Here is a 23,303-nt window from a genome sequence, read left to right as displayed (position 1 = left end):
CCAACAAAACCGCTCAGTCGCCCCCCCCCGAAGGCTGGGCGGTAGTCATAAGGCACTTTCTCCGCGAAAACAAAAAAAAAAAAAAAAAAAAAAAAAAGACGCATTGAAGTCGTAAATCAATTACTATCCGCAATCAAAGTAAAACATAAAAAAGACCAAAACGAATACAATCATAAATGCGCTAACAATCCAAAACACAGCAAGCGGTTCAGATTGCAGCCGGACAATTATTCAAATTGACAGACATTACACGGCATTTAAAACCCGTGAACTACTTAACAATTGTTACTTGTAGTGGGAAGTGATCACACCACGACCCGGCCATTAATGACTCCATGAGTCTCGAGGCACGCGTCACTTGACAGCTTAATGACCGACTTTTACCTAATCTCAGCGATCGCTGCATCTTTACTACGTTTATCCGAGTTTTAGTAGTGGCTGAATCCGGTTTGAATAAATGCTTGATAATTATTTTACTTGCGCAGTGAAAGTGATTATATGGTACGGTAAATATGATAAGAAATTGTCGTGACTTGGACGGTTTTTTCATGCAAATCGTACGCCTTAACAGCATCCAAAATCACTAGGAAAAATCTTTACATGTATACAACAGCGTGATTTAGGTGTAGCCTGATTTAGGGGCGCCATTTCTTTTAAAGTTATCTTTGTCAGTACAAGATATTACTTTCATATTTTACCACAACATGCGGAGATATTTAATTGTTTTGGTCAGGGTATATATTTTACTATATGCACTGTCGCCACATTATTCATTACAGTGGTATTTGAATAATAAAGTGCGGTTGCTCCGACCATGACCCAATATAAAGCGAAATAGAGATCGTCGCTTCTTGGAACCAACGACCGAATCATAATTTCCTCGAAGTAATAATAGAACGATGTACTTTTAATTACATTTTTTAATTTAGTTTCTATCTTCCTAATAAGTTGCACTATTTTATGGCACTGTAAAAAATTATTCATATGTTTGAAAACATTTTTACGGATTTGAACTTGTGTGCCAAATCTTGAAGTTTCGTTTAATCTATGAAAGTTTTTGACTCATTTGCTAGCGTTATTTGCGTAGGTCGTGCACATTTAGAGTTTGGGTCGTAGTGCATACATAGAGGGCATTATAGAATATATTATATTTGATCTATACGAAAATTCAAAATGACCAGAGATAGAAACCAATTTGTCTTTAAATATATACCTCTTTCAATTATACCTACAATATGGATATTTTTCTTTTTAATTATTGATAAAATAAATGTTTTTATATTAGGTAATCGTTGAAAGTATTTACATATTTATAAAAGATATATTTAAACTCAAACTGAAGGAGGAAATAATGGATGCTATACCGCCACACAATGTGTATTTTAAAATCTATTTAATAAGGGACTTAAAATTTTAGAATACCCAACATGTATTTTACGAATTAGTCCAAACTTCTTATGTATCGAAATACAAAAACTCGTTTTGTACTTTCCAAAGGAACGAAAAGGTGTGAAATAAAAATAACAAATCCTTTCACAGTAAAGGACCAAGGCAACTAAGGTAAGGTATCTGGCATTGAACGAACTGCATTAATTGTATCGCCCGGAGGCTTTAAATTTTTCTCATTCCCTTTAATGGTTTAAAATCTAACCAACAAATATCGATACCCTTTTATAAAACAATAGCATGTCCGTACAAATTGAGATTCAAGTAAGATTGCATTGGCCTTTAACAAAATTAAACACGTTGAGATCAGGAACGGTGGAAACAAGTTCGGTACAAAAAGTGATAGCTGCTGAACAAAGTCAATACCAACTATCATTCTTGCAAGAACCATCTCGTTATTTTTTATAATTACTTCGAAATTACATTAAGCAATCGAAGCAATTGTTATATCACAACCGGTTCACAAATGGAGTTTTGACTTCGACAGGCTAAACTTTAAGGTGGTTATGTACGTGTGTTCAACAAGTTATAATTGAATGAGCAATCAGCAATATTTGGCAACCTAAAGCAATTAAATGCACTGAGTTATGAACCTAATTAGCAAAACTCGTATTTTTTCCTTACTCAAATTATGAAACTGTTGTATTCCTGCGCATGGTTTACGTCTTGCATTACGCAAACTTTTGTAGTGTGTAACAAACGTCGTCATGCCTTTATTCATTAAGAGGTTCAAAAGAAACTGATTAATCTGATTCCCAGGTAACCATGTTTACCTAATCGCACAATACTCGATTTGAAAATTAACACGAGCTTCTGGGACTTATAAGTAAAATACGCTACTTAATCCAGTTACACTACGGAATGACCTCTTAAAACTTTAACTGTATGTAGGCCACAATGAAGATATTTAACTTGCTTATACTTTGTACTGTCAAGTGAAATTGATCGATTCCAAAACGTCCATGAAAAAATAGCATCGTAACTGAAACCACTTACGTAAAGAAGACAGTGACTTAGTTTGCTGAATATTTAAGAAGGCATTCGTGACTTGCAGTTGCATTTTACAACGAAGTATTACTGTTAGACCGTTAAAGAAACACCGAACAATAAGTCGTAAACTGCAACGATAAATTTTATGATTCAGGCCCGCCCCGGTAAACCGATAGCCTAGATGCGGTTAAAAAAGGATATTCCTTTAGGTTCATTTACATTAAAACTGAAGTAGGTTTGCATTACTTAAAGAAACTTTTTGCTGTTGTAAGGGTTTATCGAGGTTTTGATAGACACGTGTGCTACTTCTAATAATTTCCCACACATACTGAAAGCTAAACAGTTTATAGGTATAGAGTAGAGGTATCAATTGATACGAAAACCGCAGTTACTACGTAATGAATAGGTACTTCGATCTGATCTGAACTTAACCTAAATATAAACTCCGTAGTGGATTCGTAACCACTGACGATGCAATATCATTTCTCAGTGATATTATGAAAATCGTGACAGAATTACAAATAAATCTTATGAAAACAGCAAATATTTACTGATGGACGGCAAAGATAAAAAAACACTTTCTATTTTATAACAATATTGAATAGTCGTGACCAAAACGACAAGAGTAGCCACGAAAAATAATTGGAAATAGAAAGTTTCCCTTTATAGTTAAATATTTAAAAACACTAGACCAGGGTGGTAGATGAGGTCTGATTCGTCGCAGTAGTAGAAGGAGGCCCGTGCCCAGCAGTGGGTATATACATTATATGTACATGGCTGATATATTTATTATTTAAAGACAGAAGAATTTGAAAAACATTAAGTTGAAACCTACGAAGTAAACGTAGAACTGTTGCCATGAATATTTCACAACATTGTTTTCCTCGATTAAGTTTGTACCAGGTAGAACTACTATTTATTCATGCAATTACTGCGATGGTGGTAATAACACGGTTCTGGTCGATACAGCCGCCTAACGTGTACATAATTATCGACTCGTAATTACTAATTCCTTGTTTGCTTAAGCAAGTGCTTGCAGTTTGATCAATAAAGATTTATCGGAAGACGCATAAAAACATTCATTGTTCATCATGCGTTCACATGATTATTAAATATACGTTTTTAGCTGTTCTTTAGTTATTGAGGAAATACTAACACCGTCCTAGATGGTTACTAGATGTTTCATTAAACTAGAATACGTGTCACGATTGTCTTAGTTTATATTTTAAATTATTTTTCAAAAGTTTTTATTTTCCGAAGATAAAGACCTATTGCAAAACGAAGACACTTGAAATTGTTAGCTTTCTATTTGAAAGGAATATTTTTGTCTTAATTTTAGTTGCAACCAGGCGGCTCGAAATATAAATTAAATTAAGAGTGATCTCGTCGTTTTTACTACAATAACGGTTGGAAGAAATGCACTCTAATGGAGCACAAATTAACTGTTGTTAATTGCATACTTGACACTTCATTTAGCATCAAAGTCATGGACAATGAAAACAGAGTAATTGTCAAACAAAAACGTGAGATAAAAACTGTTGTTTAGGACCTTCATGCGTTTGGCCACGAGGTCGATGTCTGCCTATCAAAAAAATTACGCTGTCATGCTGATACCGAAGATCCGAGTTGCAGACCTTAACAACAGTTATTCTATTGTGAGTACATATTCGTTCCGTGAAGAGAAATTTGGACCATCTGTTCGAACAGATTTCAGATTATACGTTCACATTTTGTTTGTTAAGTGTTATTGTGTTTTATGAATACTAAAACCAATATTGCAAAACAGATTGATTTAACTTTATTGTTGTGTGTGAGACAGTCAATAAATGGAAACACAGTTACTATTTGAAACTTGATACAAATAAATCTGCGTAAAATTAGTCTTTCTTGTTAAAACTTTCATATTTTTGGAAAAGTCGAAATGCCAAATTTTATTGCCCGATTGCTGTAACAGAATTTCTAAGTATTCCATCGATCGTAATGTTTTCACGTAAATCGATATACAATTAAAATTAAAACAATTTGCGGAATTCTACTCGGCTGATCGATATGTATATCGATTGTACCTTAATAACCAATTAAACAACCCTTTATTGAGAATGGCAGCTGTCGGTTTATAAGACTTCCCTACGGAACCACATTACCTGCATACATTATAGTACTACAAGTATATTGTTTGATTTTATCTTAAAAGCTATGCTAGAGCTAAATGGGTTTATTGCCACTGCTGGCGCGAATTGATTTAGAATTAACAATGTGCATTTTTCTATTGGAAAATGTACCGTTACGACATGTTAGTGGGCGAGAATTATAGCTCTGTCGTCTAGTTGGAGTAATGGTGTCATTCTTTGGTAGCTTATTGTTAAAATACAATAGTGCGTTTATAATCATCGAATATCTATTGATATTCCATGAGGTTGTTCCCGCTTTGTAATGTTCAAGTTTGAAATGCAGAATATACCCGTAATTATATCTTTCTACCAGTAATAAATAGCAACTGTATTGGGGCATAATATTGATTTTTCTACGAACTTCTTCAGCTCTTCGAAATCCATTACTTAACATAGGTCTCCCCTAAAGATTTCCAGACCCAACGTGTTAGAAGCGGCCTGCATTTAGCAGCGAACACTTTTTCTAAACTGTTAACTGGGTAATTAAAAAATATTTCGGGTACCTATAGAAAAAAGGTTGATATCCCTTACTTTTTGCCAACAAAGACCTCATACCGCCATTCTGTAAGGATCAAAGATCGCACTTATAAAGGAGCGGTGTCATTATATTTTTTTAAAAGCAACAGCAGCTATAAAACTTGGCATGTCAGTGGTCTCACGACATCTGGCAACATTAAACCTACCTGTTCGTGAACTTTACCAAGCAAAAATGTTTTGCTTTACCTAAATTATAGAGTTCAACTGTAGTCTAATGTGTAATAATAATATACAAACTGTTTGACGACATTCATGGCTTGGCGTGAAATTATCGCGCCGAAAGGTTTCTTTGGGATCGGGAGTGTTCACAGAGTATATTTCGTATTGTTTTGCCTAAAAGATACCCAAGTAAAGTATGGGTACATGTAAAGATATTCCTGTGATTTCATACTATGCGGCTTTAGAGAAAAATACTTATAAAATTAACAAAAAATCATCAAAAATGTTCAAATCTGCTAACACTCGTCCAATACAATGGAGAGAGAAAACGTTAAACCACTTTTTTTCCGCACAGAATACAAAAGCGATAGCGATACAAAACGAAATCCGGCTATGTTAAAACGTGACGAATAAAGTCATTTGGCAACGAGATGGCTTTTAATATTCCGTACACAGTTGAATGCACGGTGCGTTGTAAAAAAGGCTCCACCATAACCGTCCCGCACATCACCCACCCAGTTTTGTCACAGAGGTCCCGGGGTCAATGAACTCTTTGACGCGCGACATATTTTTAAAAGCCCCATAAAAGGTGATCTTGTGCAGTGTTATCATATTTAGTGCGTGCGATGCAATGAGTGACCACGTGCGAAATGACATATTTTGGATTTGGTTTTAGCAATGTTTACATCGGACTGAACAACAGTCAATACCCGTTGCAAAGCCAATGCAACTGTTAAGAGGCACAATACACTTTCTATTTTTGTACTGCTGAAAGTTTCAGGTTTGGTCATAAATTATAATCATTGGTTGTGACTGCAATCAAAAAACGTTCGTGAAAACATTTGTGCGTTGGACCGGAGAATTTTAATATAATATCAATAAATGTTAGTTCACGTACGAAACAGAGTAGATATCTAAGAGCAAAATAAACAATTAAAAATGAAAAAATATTTTTCATTTCAAAATACAAAAACTATTGTATAAAAAATAAAAAACATTTACGAAATGATTTTTGCGAGTTTTTTTCTTTAGTATATAGCTATATCTAAATTAGACAATAATTGTCGTATGTTTATAATATGAAACCTAATGATAATTCTTTTCATAGCTGACAGATGACACAATACCTTAAATATATTCTTAATTATTATTCTTGTAACATGCAAGTTAGCGTGTTTAACAGTCTGCGTGTTTAAAAATAGGCAACTTGCTATATTCAAAAGTAGGTTATAGCTAATAATCTCTCACCACCTTGTTAAACACTAGTTTTCTTAAATGTATCTTACATTCATACTAAAATAATGATAATATTTAGAACGTAACATAAATTTATTATTAAAATACTTGAATCCGTAATATCCGTGTTTCATCCGACAAAAAAATATTGCATTAAATATAATAAGAGTTTCATTGTATTTCTGCAATACTATTTATATTTCGTTTAAAAAGTTTAATGGTTGACGTTTTTATATGATTTTTTAACAGCAAAATATTTACCGATTTCTACGATTACAATAAGAATTTGCTACTCTCTAAAGCAAGAATCTTAAGACTCGATGTATAAGCGTATTACTTATATCCACTGGTGGCCCTAAATACTTACTTTACTGGTGGTAGTACTAGTTCTCATATGTGAGAGTTGGCCTGGGTAGGTACCACCGCAATGTCCATTACTGCCGCCAAACAGCAGTGTGTAGTCACTGTTGTGTTACGGTTTGAAAGACATTGTACGAAGTGTAACTACTGGACATAATAAGAAGACGTAACACCTCATGTATCAGGATGGTGAGCGCAGTGGAATACCAAACAATACTTTGTAATACAAGGTGTTGGATGGAGTTTCTACTGTTTATGTGCGGTCGTACCGTTCACCATCAGGCGAACGGCAAGCTCGTCTCATCATTCAAAGGAATAAAAAAAATATTCTTCGACGTGAAAGCAAAAAAACGCCGCGAGGCCCAGAGAGCAATACAAAAGCTGCCGGGTTTTAACACTTTCGTCGGTAAGATCGTAAAAAGGCCATTTAAGGGACCGCGCGAGCCCCTTGCAAGCGCGAGGACCTGGGCGGATGCCCGGTTCGCCTCTCCCTATATATATTTAGTTTGACTGTTTAGACATACATCATGTCATGTTGTTCTCCTAACTTGCTAAAAGTTACGATACGACAAATTAACAATGGAACCAAGCCTTGAAGGCGCGGAGAATCAGAAATCATGATCAGGTCACGTTTAAAATTAATATTAAATCTAGATTTGTCACGTTTTCGCGAATTCAGTTTACGCAAGCCATGTTGGTATCAAAACATTTTAATAGCTTCATAATATCAGTTAATTACTTTACTATCTAATTAACGGATATGGTAACGGCTAATAAATGTTGCAATTACATAACGCGTCAATGGCGTCTGTGATTATTATATTGTTCAAATAAGTAAATACGATATAATTTTTTCTACACATTCCAGAATGTAAAAAGTGTAAGTTATTCAAATGTGTTTTTAAAATTACAGACCGCGGATCCATCCGTGTGTAATCTTTACCAGGATAAAATTCGGTCTGTGTACGTTTTAGGGATGTAGCCTTTATTAATCTAGGACATGTTTTTTGTTTTCCCTTCATGGCATGTTTATGAATCCAGGGCATGTTTCTGTGTTTTGTTTAAACAATCATCCAACTATCTTCACGATCTTTCGCATTGAAATTAATAACATTAACAAAACTTTAGTATAATATTATATAAAACAAAAGAGAAATTGAAATTGGAAATCTTAGAGAAGTGGTTAATTATAAGGGAACAGTAAGCATTTTATATTTTTTTCAATAACGTAAAAGACAAGATCTATCAGTATTTTGGTGTACAAACTCTACTACAAATAAATATATACTTCATTATCAAGGGCATCATCACAGACACGCCGTAGTTCGTGACTACCACACATCAGTTAGAAAGGCGAAGTACGAAGGTACCAAAATCAACGGTAATACTAAACGAAGTCACCCGACGCGACCCACTTTTGACGGTACGAAACTCCTGCATTATTTTCGAGATTGTAGATTAACATTAACGTTTACTCAACGCATAACTATTTTTTTTTTAATTTTATGTAAGATTGAAAAATTATAAAAAGTTTATGTAAAAAGCGTCGTTAAGATATAACAGTTAGAAGGATCTAAATCGCGTGAAGTTAATAACCTCGACGGACAGTGAAGGTTTTTATCAGTATTCTAACGGAATTTGGAATGTTATGACCCATTTAATAATCTCGTAAAAGTATAATTTCGAGTTGAAAGCACCATAGACATTACGGAGCCGTATACCGGATGGATGATTTGTGATTAGTCGATCTTAAATTACTTCTGTCTAGACGTTGAATCTAATAATGTTATATCTGGGCCAAATGAGCATTATTATATGTTGGATTAGAGCTAGATTTGATTGATAATCGAATTTGTTTATAACTAGATACATAAAACGTTGGGAAGTATTCGAGTAGCAACTTTATGATGATTTGTGATCACTAGATTTTAAATAACTTCGCCTAGACATTGAATCTAATTATATTATATATAGCTAAATAACCCTTATTCTATGTCGGATTAAAGCTAGATTTGACTGATAATCGAATTTGTTTATAACTAGATACATAAATCGTGAATGAGGTTAAGTTGATCAAGAATTAGTATCAATCACTGTAATAATATTCAACGTTCAATTATAATAATTAGACATAATTATAAGTTATCTAAGCTTTGGTTCTATAGTGTCAATAAAATGAAACAGTTTGATATAAGAAAAAATGCTGAACGTCAAAGTTCGGCAACTAAGGAAGAAATTATAAAACTTATTACTTACGATAAAACGGTTGGCCGCTGTACTGTCGATCAGAATCATCTGAAACAATAGGACAGTCGAATCAATCTTTTATTACCTTCATCATGACTCGTTTTAGTTGGCATTTGAAGAATTTTCGAAATATTCTCAAAAATAATCATATTTATTTAAATATTTTGATGTTTGATAAAAGGGTTGTAGAATTATAAATGCCCTTTGTATAAGGAATAAGTGTGAGAAATCGGAAAGGAAATGCAATGCTAGTATTTGATGTCACCACATATTTGTGCAGATGTAAGAGAGAGATCATGAGAGAGAGATATCAATAATCCCTGTATGTGTCCTACTCTTGCGCACAGAAATGTATATATTTTTTTACTGTTGCTTCACTTTTAATTCAATTACTAAATTGTTTTCACAGAATGTGCTTGAAAATTTTTAGCAATAAAAATCGCTTTTAATTATTATTTTTCGTACTTTGTCCAGACGATGACAAAACCCATTTGACTTTAAAACTACACTATTGTGGACCCTTATACATGTAACTGCATCCTCAATATGCATTTCTATGTGAAGTGCCCAATAGAATATTTAATAAGGCACATGCTGTAGGCCAGAGCATGCCAATTGTTAATTTACCACACAAAACAGTGACTCATGTGTCCTCGTGAATGTCATACATGTACTTGAACCAGACAGTGAATAGTAAATAATTGGTATAGTAGAATCTTGCTATTATTTTGTGCAAAATGGCATATTTTGAGGCCTATTTCTATTAATATTTTAAAAAGGTAATTAAGTAGATTTGTTTCTAAAGTAAATTAAAGAAATTGTGGAAGTAATTCTGCAAATGCCTTTGAACTAGTATAATGCCATGCTACTTTCTTAAAAACCTTTGGTTCCTGAGAATATAAATATTATTGTGTGAACAGTTTTAAGTTGCATATTATAGCATAAATTCAGGCATTCAAAAATACCTGATCATATAAGACTGCGCTTTTCCAAATTATTATGGTATATTTATTATAAATATTTTTCTTTCAGGCTCTATTTCATCGACATTACTTAATATATTGAAACTATACTTTACATCAAATAAAATATAAGTTACATGCACAATAGGAGTACAAAAAAATGCCAAGAAAATATTGGTTTGCTTATTTTTGACTTCTAACAAATATAACACACTGAAGGTAATGAAAATAGTCTCACAGAGTTATTAAAAAGAATATCTTGTGGCATCCTTACATATTATAAAACAAAGTCTCCACACCGCAACTGTCTGTCTGAATGCGATAAACTCAAAATACCAATTTTTTTTCTATTTGGCATGGAGATGGTTTGACATCTCAGGTGGGACGTAAACTATGTTTTATCTTCAGAAAATATAAAGCAGGAGTTTTATCCCGGAATAACTCATTCACAACTTTGAGTAATAACTAGTAGGTAAAAGGGCCTTAGTATTTTTACTTAAAAATATATTCTAAGTTAAATAACTACTTTATAGTAAATTAATTACAGTTTTAACATGTATAAAGGTTTATAATCAAGAACCTCATTTTATTGTAGACATTTTGGATATTTATTAAGAATAATGAGTTTACATAATATAAACTATCTTATTTTATACAATAAAATGAGTTCTTCAACAAAAAATATGTATGATATCCATTCCATAGCAACAACATAAGACAATTGTGGGAAACTTTACATTATTAAAAACAAGTCATTTAAAGAGCATATGAAGTAAATTATTTAAGTTTTAACAAAACTTAATAGGAAAAATTCTTGTATAACAAATTATAGAGACATACACAATAATTATATTACATTTATGAGATTAAAAGAGAAATCTTCACAGTAGCAGTAGCTTAATTCACTGAAAAAGCCCTTTATTTCATAATACACACTAAAAGATAGATAGTTAAAGATACTTTGCTGCAAAACATACATTTTTAGATATTTTTTTTTCTCTCTCTCTTTCCGCTTTTAAAGATCGCTTTTAAAGACCTTTTAAAGATCGTTGGTGAAATTAGACCTGCCCTAGATTTCCAGACCAATCTTTTTACTAGTGGAAGTATATTACAATTAATATAATTAATACAAATACTTACAACTAATAAACTCTCCCCAAGTTGGCAATCCGACTGCAACAGCTCCAACAACAAAACAGATGAAGCCAAGAACCACCACTGCTATGGAATACAGAATCTTCCCGCTGGCCATGGCTGCATGACTCAGCCAAACACTAGGAATGCGCTACATAACATCAGGATCGATTTGATGATGTTCGGTGAGGTTGGTGCAGCATCCTGGGCATCCTGTTGACAAATACAATGATGTTTTTTGAGCAGTTACTAAAACAGTTTTTAGTGAAACACTATTTAAATATATTGAAATAAATTACTGCTACAGATTTTGATTGAGTGTTTTTAGTTATCTTTGGAATTCATATTTTGTCTTTAGTTTTTTTAAGCTTGTCTTACTTTCTCTGTTCGAGAACATTTTGTGATTAAAAATCAAGCAGTTCTGTCTGCATACCGATAAGTTTACATTACAGTAGCGAATTGAAGTCTTTTAGCATTGTATTGTCATATCAAAAACCGGTCGGGGCCGGGCACGCAGCGCACAAAGGAATGCAAAAATCAAAACAGTACGTAACTACAACATTGAACATTCCCCCTTATTTTTTTCTTATTAGAATTATTTAAACAATGACAATCAAACCAGAAACCTACAGGCAAAATTTTAACACGGTGAATTGGACCGTAAAATACATAAGCGTCTAAGCCTGGTAACAGTTATTTTAACGCAACTTTTACTTACGTTTGTCTGCCTATCTCGTCGCTAAGTCACACGGTGATCACTCAACTATGCAAGAAATAATCGATTTTATTGACGATCAACATAAACTTCGAACTTTTTAATATTTTTACGACGATTTTATTATGAAACCTGTGTTTTTTTCACCTTAATGCACAAAGTTCACACACAATTTAAATTTCGAACTACGACACACCTAGATCACAGGCTATATTGTATGCCTTCAAAAGTTTTACGAAAGGATGTTTTCACTTGTTTGATTTAATTTTAAACGCGTCCGTCACTTTTAACCACAACAAAATAAACGAATTTTTATCTACGTAGAAAACCCGAATTAAAAATATGTTCTTATCCACTGCGACCGCGCGCGATGCGGATGTGGTCGGTAAATAAACTGGTTTTTTGATTTGAGTTTTGAGATGAGCGGGCTATTTGCCACGACGTATGTGAATGAAGACCAACATTATTAGCTATTGTTTACTCTTTCACACCTAAAGATATGCAAAGTGTTTATCGAAGAGGGAGCGAGATAACAAACATAAAACTTCTTGACAGTCAATGACAGCGACAGCTACTTGATACGAAGAAAAAATTATAACAGAAATAAATTAATTACGCACAATGGTAGATTGAAAGTTAATAATCAATAACTACCTTAGTTTAATAAGCAATTAAAAGATTTTATCATTGCTAGGTTGAAAGCATTCGTATTCAAGTGTCAGAAGTGCGTTCCAATACACGCTATTCATTAAAGATAGCAATTTTTATAAGCATTGAGACCAAATACAAAATATGTAGGCTCTAAGTATGTACATTGGATTTAAAAGTTCTATTTATTGCATTATATAGCAATAAAAATATTATTTTATTGTACATAATTTACGTACAAACTATAACTAATGAATAAACAATAGCTTTCTATGTTGCAATATTTATCGCCTATAACTTACAAGTCATATTTTATTTGTGAGAGGAAATTATTATAATTTTCTGTTTCTGAAAAAAAGAACACATATTTTGTTTTACATTTGTATTATACTCGTAAATAAAAGTGTAACACAGAAGTTATTCTGTATCAGTAGTACGTCTAATCGTCATGCGTAAGGAAGTAGGTAATCACGGTCTTTGTTTCGAGGTCAATCTATTTTAAATCTGACACTTTACCAGACTAAATCTGTTCCTAATTTTAATAGACAGAGTTTACTGTGATGGTGGTATAAATGAAACAGTGAATAAAGTACTTTATTAGTATTATTTACGTATAACATATAAAAGAAAGGATATTTTGCAGTGCTATTTTTAAACGAATTGCACTCTTTTGAAACATAATACCTATTGTAAACACCATAGTAATATATTTGTGTTTAAAACAAGATGATTCATAAAAATAAAATCATTGGCATTTTAATAAGTATACTTCTTTTAAATTCGGTCTTTGCTGCATCCAGTAAGTTTTAAATAATACAATATGATTTCCTATTCATTATAATTACTTAGTGTGACTTAGCTAAACTAATTACCTATTACTTTTAGTTTCAGGAGCCTTAACAGACAATGTGAGTGTTACAACTTATTTGTTGTTTTATTTTATTAAATCAACAAAATTACACTTATACCTTATAATATTTATTTATTTCAGAGCTTAAGCCTAGTATACATTGAAAAAGAACTCAACCCGTTGGAATGTTACGAAATATGTGGATGCGATCCGTATGTTTGTCACCCTAAACTACGTAGCCTACTAACTTCCTTTATTTAATATAAAATTGATTTAAGGCGATACCTCAAGGTCCATTTTCATACATTTTGTTTCGGCTTTAATCTGGGTAACTAAACAAGTATTGGCAAGTAAAGAATTTAAATTCACGTCTAGTTAGTGATTAGTTCTCGCAGTTGAAGAAAAACGTAAAAATAATTAATAATCATGGATATTTCGGCCTTTAAAATTTAATATGACGAAATTTTAAAGGCAGAAATATCCATGATTATTAATTATTTTACATTTTTCTTCAACTGCGAGAACTAATCACTAACTAGACGTGAATTTAAATTCTTTACTTGCCAATACTTGTTTAGTTACCCAGATTAAAGCCGAAACAAAATGTATGAAAATGGACCTTGAGGTATCGCCTTAATGAGTATCAAAAATTTAGAAAAAATATATATAATATAATAAGTACGTAGTTTTTCCTGAGCTTTTAAATTAACATAATTCAACTGTACACTGTAGTATACCTATTTATTTATGTTTGATTCTCTTATGACATTTTGTGTTGTTTTTTTTTCTTTTTTGCCTGGCATTATTAATAAATATATATTTTGATTTATTGACGCGACATTGAACATTTCGATAATTTTAATTATTTGCATTTCAGAGCCTATATATACAACGAGACCCTAAAAGAATGCGTATTAAATATGGAATATATGATAAAAGCATTAGCACAAACAAGCGTAGAAAAATCAGGACACAAATATGAGGGTACTAAATAAAGTATTCAGCTTTTATCGTGTATACAGTATAGCAACTTTATAGCTTAGTTTTTTTTTCCAGCCGCAGACCATGATATCGCTAATGACGACGGAATGGCAAGTATGTTAGCTTGATAATTCTTTCGTTATTGCCGACACTCTTGTAAATTATTTACACTAGACATCCTTAACTATTTAAATATTTTTTATGAACATAGGTAAAATTGAAACACATGGTATTGCAATCATAAAAATAATATATTTTATATCTTTTTCGGTAATTAAACTTATAGTAAATGTTTTTAATTTATAGAAAATATTCGTATAGAAGCAGAGAAGATTTTTCAAGGAATTATAATATCTGTGATAATATTTATGGTTTGCGCCAGCATATGCATTGTGACCGCCTGTGTCTACTGCTGTCATATAAATTATAGGTAGGTACATAATAAAACTATTACGGGGAAAAATATATATATCACCAGATATTGTTTGATTGGAAGGGACTGACGTTATCCATTATTTCATGTCTGTTCGTATGACTATAAATATATTTTTATCGAGAAGCTAGGGAGTTGTAACACAGGATTTCGATATCGCACAGCCATCGTGTTGGTAGAAGGCACAATAGAAAAAAATCTTGACGCCTTTATTGAGTAGGAAAGAACTTTTTGACGAATTATCCACACCTATGCAATTATTAAGCAGATAAAAAATATACATTTCTAGCAGGGATAAAACGTGTACTTACATGAAAGAATTCAATTATTACACGAATTATAATTAAGAATGATAATAGCCCCTAACACGAAGCGGAAGTTTGTAAAGGGATGTTTAATTTTTTTTTACAAGACAGGCTACGTCATCCCACACTTTACTACAGATAAGGTACACAGGCTTTTGAATTCATTTTATTTTCAGTGATCGGCAACTTAAAAATAATGTAAAAGGCGTCGCGAAGAAGCTAAAGAAGAATTATAATCCTACAAGGACAGTCCCGAGGTCTAAATCATTGCCGAAGGAAGAGAGCTGCAATGTGTTGGTCGGAGGTACAGGAGTGTTTGTAGTATGATTAATCAATCAGTATCAACAATGTAATACGTACATTGTTAAATTTGAACAATATGATTTACTATTTGTACAAAAAATAAAATGTTCTATAATAAACATAATATATTTTTGTGTAATTCTAACATCTTGATCTTGATAGGTATCTATCATTTAAACCAAAAGTGGTATACAAACATGAGATCTGTTTCTCGTAGGCGAATACTTAATTTAAAATTTAGCTACTTAGACTGTTTTTTATATTATAGATACCTAAAGCTAAAGAGTTTGTTTGAATGCGTTAATCTCAGAAACTACTAATTAGAATTGTAATTTCTTTTCATTTATCGAGGAAGGCTATAGGCAATATTATAACATTACGCTATGATCAATAGGAGCGGACAATTTATTCCTTTTTAGAGCTTCCGTTGCGTCTACTGCGTAAACGGTTATACTTATGTAACAAATCTGTTTGACGAAATTGTTTCTCTTAAAGAATTGTACTAAAGAAATATATTACCTATAACATAAAGTCTCCCACCGCATTTGTCTACTTGTCTGAACGCGATAAACTCAAAACTACCCAAATCTCGATGACATAATATGTAATAATATAAATAATAATAAAAAATAATAGTATGAATATTGTTTGACACCCTGAAAAGGACGTAGCCTACTTTCTATCCCGGATAAATATATAGCGGGAACTTTATTCCGGAACTCATCTGATAAAATTTATTCGTAGGATAAAGACATTACAAGTTAATTTTAAAGACACAGTGGTATGTTTATAGTTGTCAATATGTCTTCCTTTTATATTCATCAAGCTTTTATTTATTTCATGAATAAATAAAAATTGCTCGCCGGCGAGCCAAGACAGCTACATGACATTTGCGTGTGTCACGGGATTATAACCTTATATACTACATAATAAGGTTATTTTTCCGTCACACGCGTAGCTGTCAATGTTTGGCGGCAAACATTCAGCTACCTGTACATATTTGAAAATAAAATTTTGACAAGTCATGACGGGTTAATAATATTGCCGAAACTTCAGCAGACGAAACATCTAATTCTCATTGCCGTAAATTCTACCTTACGAGATATATACTTACTTGTTTTGCGGCAAAATGTTATAATTTTATTCATCTGAGGATTTTTTTTATGGATAGGGATTTAAGGAATTTTGGGTGAAAATCAATCTAATCGTTTTAAATTAATTAAGTATTTATAGTAAACAACATTTTTGTTTATTTTATAGCTCTGTTTACTGTTTTGAAGGAAATTTATATCAGTCTGTAACAAATGATATCTATATCCTTAGAAAATCTAGGATGAAACTAAAATCGTAAGGGAAACACTGCTTCCGCCTTCCGAATTCCGGTTTCAGGTTTTGGCGTTTACTGTCAGTGTCACTTTCAACTAAAGAGAATACAAATACTACGCAAGACTTTCAACTTTAATTTACCAATTCGTACATCTCATATAAAAATTTAATAATATTTATATCTGTTTGAAGAAGCTAGGAAAACAAATGTTATGTCCTAATAAATTATACGTAAACAACTAAAAAATAAATAACACCTTATACCATCGGCTTCAAAGTAGTAAGAAAATCGGAAGATTGACTGCGATGCGGAATTAACTGTAATTGGGAGGACAAATCGTGAGTATTTATAATTATTAATACGTGAAGGGAAAACGTTGTTTGAAGTACGTTGCGCACACGGAGAGGTGTGAGATTTTGCATGATTAAAGTTGTTTTAGTGAAAGAGTGCAGAAAAATAAAATTCATGAACAATATGTGTTACAAATATATTCAGTTCAACGGTTCACTTTCGGCCACTGGACATCCACCAGTTTCTAATTATTAAGTAAATGTTATTACTAGAAAACATTCTCACGTCTCAGACTAGCAACTTATGTTTTTTTCTAAACATTAGTATTTATAATTTTTAAAATACATTTGACTTCAATAAATAAAATATAGACTGCCCATGTTTTATAACTTTCAGTTGTGTGAACAATGTTGGGCGCTAGTTTGTTGGACATGGTCATCACAACAGCCTGTGTGCTAGTGTCCATGATTATATTAAGCTGCTTGTGCTGTTTATGCATGAAGTTCAGGTCAGTATTATATTTATAAAAAAAATTGCCTATGCTTTTGCCTTTTCTACTTGTGAAACTGAGATAATTTACACTTTTTCATTTCAACTCATAAAATTCTATAAATATATCTTATATTTATTTTAACAAACCATCTTCACCGAATAAGTCTTTTGTAAAGACGCTTAAATTTGTCTATGTTTTATTAAACTTATATTAAATTAAATTTATTTAAATTCCAGCGACTTGAAACTGAAATATTACGTTGTCGAAATGGCAAAGAAGAAAGGTATCAAAGTTGATCTCGATGAACTGGAGAGAAAACCACCAGACTGCCAATCACCACTAGCTAATGAATCATGCACCATCATGGTTCCAGATGTGGGTATCATACTGTAGTTCATTCAGTGGCATTATTTCTTATTAGCCCTCGTCAGAGAAGATTATGACATTAGCAAAGGCTAATTGTAAAAATCATGCGCATGCTTTGTGATGGAAAACAGCAGAATTTGGTGTTGACGATATGATTTATTGTGATATTGATGTCAATGGATAATGGTTGGAGTTCAGTAATAATTTTGTGCCATATGTAATTACACTACTGCCAGATTGGTCTATTAATTGGTTCATTGCCACCTGGAGTGGTTTTTTTATAATTGGAATTGTACATTCGACCCTTTCCATTTTTCAGGAGCTGGTCTCTTTGTAACTATAAGAATTATACTTAGAAATGTAATATAATCATATATATTTAAAAAAAAAGTTCTATATTTTCTATAATCTAAGTCATACTTATTTTGACTGCTTCAGCTTTTGTGGGATATCTAAAAATATATTTATAGGAATAATGGAAATTAGTAAAATGTACTCTCTCTTAATGTATTATGTAAGTGCTTCAATTTTTAAAAACTTTGCCGCAGTAAATAAATTTGTGGTTTAGCCTGTACTTACATACTTCCATATACAAATACAAGTAGTCAGTAGAATGTAGAATTTGTTTTCAAAGCTGCAGTGATGCTAGATTTCAAATTAAAACACCTAGGATACTGATCTCATAGCAGAATCTCAGGAATTTGGTTGACTGATTTTCAATTCAGATTGTTGTTAATTACCTATAAGTATTATAGTTTTGGAGGACTACCTTCTATAATTTTTCTCATAAGGATTCATAATGGGCAGAACTGATATTGTTACAATACCTTTTATTCAAGACATCATACCTGGATGTACTTGATCTTGTTAGTGCTGTATCACACTGAAAAGCATTGTGGCTACTTAATTTAATGGGGCCCTTCCTAACATAAATTATCTGTAGCCATATGTATTGATTATTCCAGTGATCTGTTCTGAGGTCTGAATACACGAAAAAACTTCTCAAAATTTTAGGACCTCTTGATGTCGAGGGCCTGTACTTTTTCTCAATCATTTCATCCTTTTGTTAAGCCACAGGAATTGGTAGAAATGCCAACGTATCTTATGACAATATATGATTCGGAGTCTAATGTTTTTTTTCGTGTTTAAATGGAAAATGTGGAATTAAACAATGTGTCTTACCATTTACTATTGCAATTTGAAACTATAATATGTTTTAGCTTTAAGTAATCTCTTGCCAATTTGTAGATTATGATATATTGCGTTTATAATATTAATCAGTTATAAATCTTTATAAATATTTAAGAAATCAGAACTTAATATCATCATGTTATGAACACAATGTAGCGTAGAAAATTTATGCTAATTGATTTTAATAAGAAAAAATTTATAAATACCAGTTTAATCTATAAAAATTCAATTTGTTTTGCTAAAAAATTAATAGTAGTGCAACTCCATATTTTTTTTTAAATCGTGCAAATATTTATTTAAATCCAGATAATTTTTAAAGTTCCTATATTTAAAATAATGCCTTAGATGTTTGATAGAACTCAAAACTTCTTATAGAATGTAGTGTTGCTAATATTATCAATTATATGTACGCTTAGGAACCCTTAGAGATCTAGTTTACTGTGAGGTTCGATATGAATGCTTGTTATTGTAAATTGAAATGTATTATTATTATATTTTAAGGCTTTTTTAGTAGAAGTAGGTTTTGAAGCTTTTCTTTCTTTGTTCAGGCTGGGTCTTGAACTTGGTTAATGTGTGAGATGGGGTATATTTCAAATGGCTTGGAATACCTGTAAAATGTTATTAGCATTAATAAACATACCATGACAAGCAATATAGTTAATAATTCAACCTAATCTATAATCTAAGTATACAATCATAAATACCATAGTGTAATAATATGTCTGATACTTTACAATAACATTTTTATCTACAGTAGTATTATAAGCTGGAGATTGTTTGAATGGGCTAATAATCTCAGAAAGTACTAAACCGATTTTGATTTTTTTACTAATACGAAGCTACATTGCCCCTGAGTGAAATTTTCACGCGAGCGGAGTAGACAAAGGCTAGTTATATATTGTTTATTACGAACTATTTTGAGATCTTAAGAAGAAATCAGTATATTTATAATGCAACAATATATTCTATATTTCTCAATATCAACTCAGAAAATAAACAATACGAACGCACAAACTTCATGAAATAGACTAATAATAGAATACATATTTTATAATATACATATTTTTGTAGTTTATGCATGGTCGTTTACAAGATATAATATGATTCTTAAAATATTTAATTCCAACTTTTACTAATAGTCAAATGCTTTTATGTAAACAAAATGAAGGGTAAAGAGTAAAGCCGGTTGGTGATCAAGAATAAAGCTGAATTCGTTTAGATCGCAATTCGCATGGCTGAAAAACCACATATACCTAAGTTGGTTTGCATAGTTTCAAAGTTCTCAAGTATGGAAAGATTTCTCAGCTATGCAAGCCAAGGTAAATTAATTTAGCTTTATTTTTGGTCGCGACTGACATTAATCTACAGGAGTGAATATTTAGAAGTTTACTCGACATAAGTTGACTGATAAGCCCAATGGTCGTAATTAAAAGAGTAATATGTTGAGACATTTCCCTTAAATATTTCCACTTCTAAAATATCGATGACTCCTAAGTAAACTATCGTATCTGGAAACATTGCGATATTTACTTTTTTAATATTTCAAAGTTAATAAACAAAAAAAATCTTAATAATCTTTATTTACTAACTTTTTTTAATAGGTTTGGTAGTAAATAGAACCAAGATACAACCTTAAAAATGTGAATGTCGCAATTCTTTCAGTTACGATAGTTTACTTAGGAGCCATCGATATAAGGAATTACCGTATTTTTTGTATTAGTCTCTGTAATGTATGTGAAGGGCTTGGGTCAGACCGATATAATTCTTAAAATACCTGATTTATGTACCATTGTATACTTTACGTTTTAATCACATGATGCCTGATCATTTGGCGAATTATGTGCGTAATCATGACTAACCACATTGTGATTAGTGTAAGCAAAACGTATATGAGCTGCATTGCTATTTGCCACTCATACCTGTGTCACAGGATACACGGTTCTATAGTATACATAGCAAGGTTTACCGTGTATGCAATCATGGCAAGGTGACTTTTGCATATTGAAGCTTGCAGGACTTGCGGCAAGTCGTATGTGTATAGAACTATTGTAATGTGACCGCTATTGTAAACTTTAACGTAAGTTCTTGCGCAATATATTGCTACAATAACTTGTAATAATAATCTGAGCATAACATTAAAAACAATATTAACCCACCAATCACAATATGAGAACCATCTGACCTCAGCCCAATACAACGATCCAAAATTGTGTTCAGATTATATTTATTAAAAAATCTCGCTATTGGAATTAATTTACTATTACCTCAAGAAAAAAAAATCCTAAGCTATTTAGCTAATTGACAATTTTGATAAGAATAAAATAAGTAAGATCAGATGGCCTTATTTTGTTATAGGGGTATATCCGTCTTTTTGCAATTACGGGCGCTCTATTCGAAGGACAGCTTCGATAGCCGTATAGGTTAGAAAGTAAAAAAATCCCCTATTTACCTATACGGCTATCAAAGCTCTCCTTCGAATAGAATGCTCGTAATAGCAAAAAGACGAATATGCTCCTGTAGACGGAATAGAGTTCCCTGACCGTAATTAAAAACAATATTTTCAAAACTTTGTCTATAAAGTCTTTAATATATTCCTTTTGCTTATAATTATTAGATGGAATTATTATTATTTTTTTCATTTATAATATTTAAGTTGAAGTGATGTTCAAAGGTGTATTCTATTTACAATTGAAATATGGCAACTGTGTTGCCGAAAATCACATTATCATATGTATCGTCGTCTAAGAGTGCTGGTCTGCTAACTCTATAGTAGATAATTTGTAAAAGAATTAACATCTTATTACTTAAAAATGAAGATCCCGTTGGCAGATATTACATTAAGTTTTATTTATTTGCACGAAACAACACTTAACTATCAAATGCTGTAGAATTATTACAGAAAAATGGAGTCAGCAATTTTTTGCTTTAGAAAATCCTATTTATATTTCTATTAAATTGGGGTAATCATTTTATCACATTAAATAAATTATCATAATATTTTTAGAACAAATCGTTTATTAAAACTTGTGCATATTAAAATCGTTAGTTCATTATTAAGAACTGTCGTGCAGTAAGTAAGTAGTAAAAAATATTATTTGAGGTCATCGTTGAGGTAAATTCTCATAAAACTCTCTAAAATCGGATGGGATCGCCTGCTTTATCACCTGCAAGTCTTTTTACTTGTAAGGAGCTGATCGCATTTCTGTCGTGGTGCTATGATTCCAATTGCGTCCAGGTATTTGGCTGGCACAGAACTTTTTCTCTGAGGTAATAGAGTCCAGGAATCTATTAAACGAAATTTATAATTTACAACTTCCGACGGCGAATATTGGAGTACACGTATACCTAGTCTTGCCATAAATATTGTAATAAAGAAAAAAGAAAATTGTTAACTGCAAATAACATTTATTACTTTTACAGTGTGTCAGTTTAATACATAAATATAAAACAATTAAAAATATAAAAAGCTTATTCGAAGTGGTCTCCATTGGCTGCAATACAGTCCTTTAAACGATGAGGCCAGTTATCAATAGAAGCACGCACTCTTTCCATGGGAAAATTCTTCACCGCCAATCGTATAGATTGTTTTAGGGACTCCAAATTATCATGGCGTTTAGAGCAAGCTGTACTCTCTAAAACTGACCACAAATCATAATCCAGCGGATTAAGATCGGGACTAGACGACGGCCAGTCTTCAGCTCTGATGAAGTCCGAAACGTTCGATTCCAACCAAGACTGCGTGGACCGAGCTTTATGACCCGGCGCCGAGTCTTGCTGGAAGGACCATACTTGGTTATTGAACATGGTGATGTTAAGGGGCTTAACTACCTTCTCAAGAATGGTATCTTGATACACTTGTGCCGATGTTTTGATACCTTTTTCACAAAAATATGGCTCAGTCACTCCTTCATAGCTAACACCCCACCAAACCATCACTGAAGTCGGATAATGTCCACGTTGCACTCTGTCGACTAATTGGGAAGCTTCCTTAGAGCTTTGAGCATAAATACGGTCATTTTGTTTGTTAAAATGTTGCTCAATTGTAAAAATTTTCTCATCCGTAAACAAAATTTTTCTGTGACCTCCCTTTGCGTACCGCTTCAGTAGTTGTTTCGATTTTACCACCCTATTCTTCTTTAAATTATCAGTTAAGAAATG

At 32.2% G+C, this 23,303-nt stretch overlaps 2 protein-coding genes and 1 long non-coding RNA gene across 5 annotated transcripts in view; 2 read left to right on the top strand and 1 right to left on the bottom strand.

Annotated features, from left to right (window-relative positions):
- The window catches only part of LOC115441381, a 41,455-nt gene extending 29,074 nt beyond the window's left edge, over positions 1-12,381 (bottom strand). Inside the window, exons 1-3 of the mRNA XM_030166159.2 lie at positions 11,961-12,381; positions 11,249-11,455; positions 9,156-9,194 (exon numbers count right to left, since the gene is read on the bottom strand). Coding sequence (XP_030022019.1) covers positions 9,156-9,194; positions 11,249-11,360 — 151 coding nt within the window. The 5' untranslated portion in view covers positions 11,361-11,455; positions 11,961-12,381. The remainder of the gene's footprint in view (positions 1-9,155; positions 9,195-11,248; positions 11,456-11,960) is intronic.
- A 567-nt stretch (positions 12,382-12,948) lies between these two features.
- On the top strand, positions 12,949-15,603 carry LOC115441390. 3 transcript variants are annotated; one of them, XM_037436332.1, is made up of 7 exons: positions 12,949-13,069; positions 13,491-13,513; positions 13,597-13,667; positions 14,333-14,439; positions 14,512-14,550; positions 14,743-14,866; positions 15,351-15,603. In XM_037436332.1, exons 1-7 carry the CDS (start codon positions 13,054-13,056, stop codon positions 15,499-15,501), a joined length of 531 nt encoding a protein of 176 aa, XP_037292229.1. In that variant the 5' UTR covers positions 12,949-13,053; the 3' UTR covers positions 15,502-15,603. The 3 variants fall into 3 exon arrangements, with proteins under 3 accessions (XP_037292229.1, XP_030022031.2, XP_030022032.2); XM_030166171.2 differs by lacking the exon at positions 12,949-13,069 and adding an exon at positions 13,076-13,404; XM_030166172.2 differs by lacking the exons at positions 12,949-13,069; positions 14,743-14,866 and adding an exon at positions 13,076-13,404 and having other exon boundaries at positions 15,351-15,466.
- Positions 15,604-16,515: 912 nt separating this feature from the next.
- On the top strand, positions 16,516-21,977 carry LOC119193852. Its single transcript, XR_005114087.1, has 3 exons — positions 16,516-17,142; positions 17,492-17,603; positions 17,825-21,977. It is a non-coding gene; the product is annotated as an uncharacterized LOC119193852 (long non-coding RNA).
- Positions 21,978-23,303: the final 1,326 nt, after the last annotated feature.

The sequence above is a fragment of the Manduca sexta genome, chromosome 7, assembly GCF_014839805.1.
Source record: "Manduca sexta isolate Smith_Timp_Sample1 chromosome 7, JHU_Msex_v1.0, whole genome shotgun sequence".
Classification (NCBI taxonomy): Eukaryota; Metazoa; Arthropoda; class Insecta; order Lepidoptera; family Sphingidae; genus Manduca; species Manduca sexta.
This window is presented reverse-complemented; position numbering and strand designations above follow the sequence as displayed.

What these genes read in the sequence shown, in the direction of transcription:
- LOC115441390 (XM_030166171.2), top strand. Translation starts at nt 13,332, where the DNA reads ATGATTCATAAAAATAAAATCATTGGCATTTTAATAAGTATACTTCTT. An exon ending in TTCGGTCTTTGCTGCATCCA is followed by an intron (nt 13,405 to 13,490) that starts GTAAGTTTTAAA and finishes TATTACTTTTAG; the next exon opens with TTTCAGGAGCCTTAACAGAC. An exon ending in GAAATATGTGGATGCGATCC is followed by an intron (nt 13,668 to 14,332) that starts GTATGTTTGTCA and finishes TTTGCATTTCAG; the next exon opens with AGCCTATATATACAACGAGA.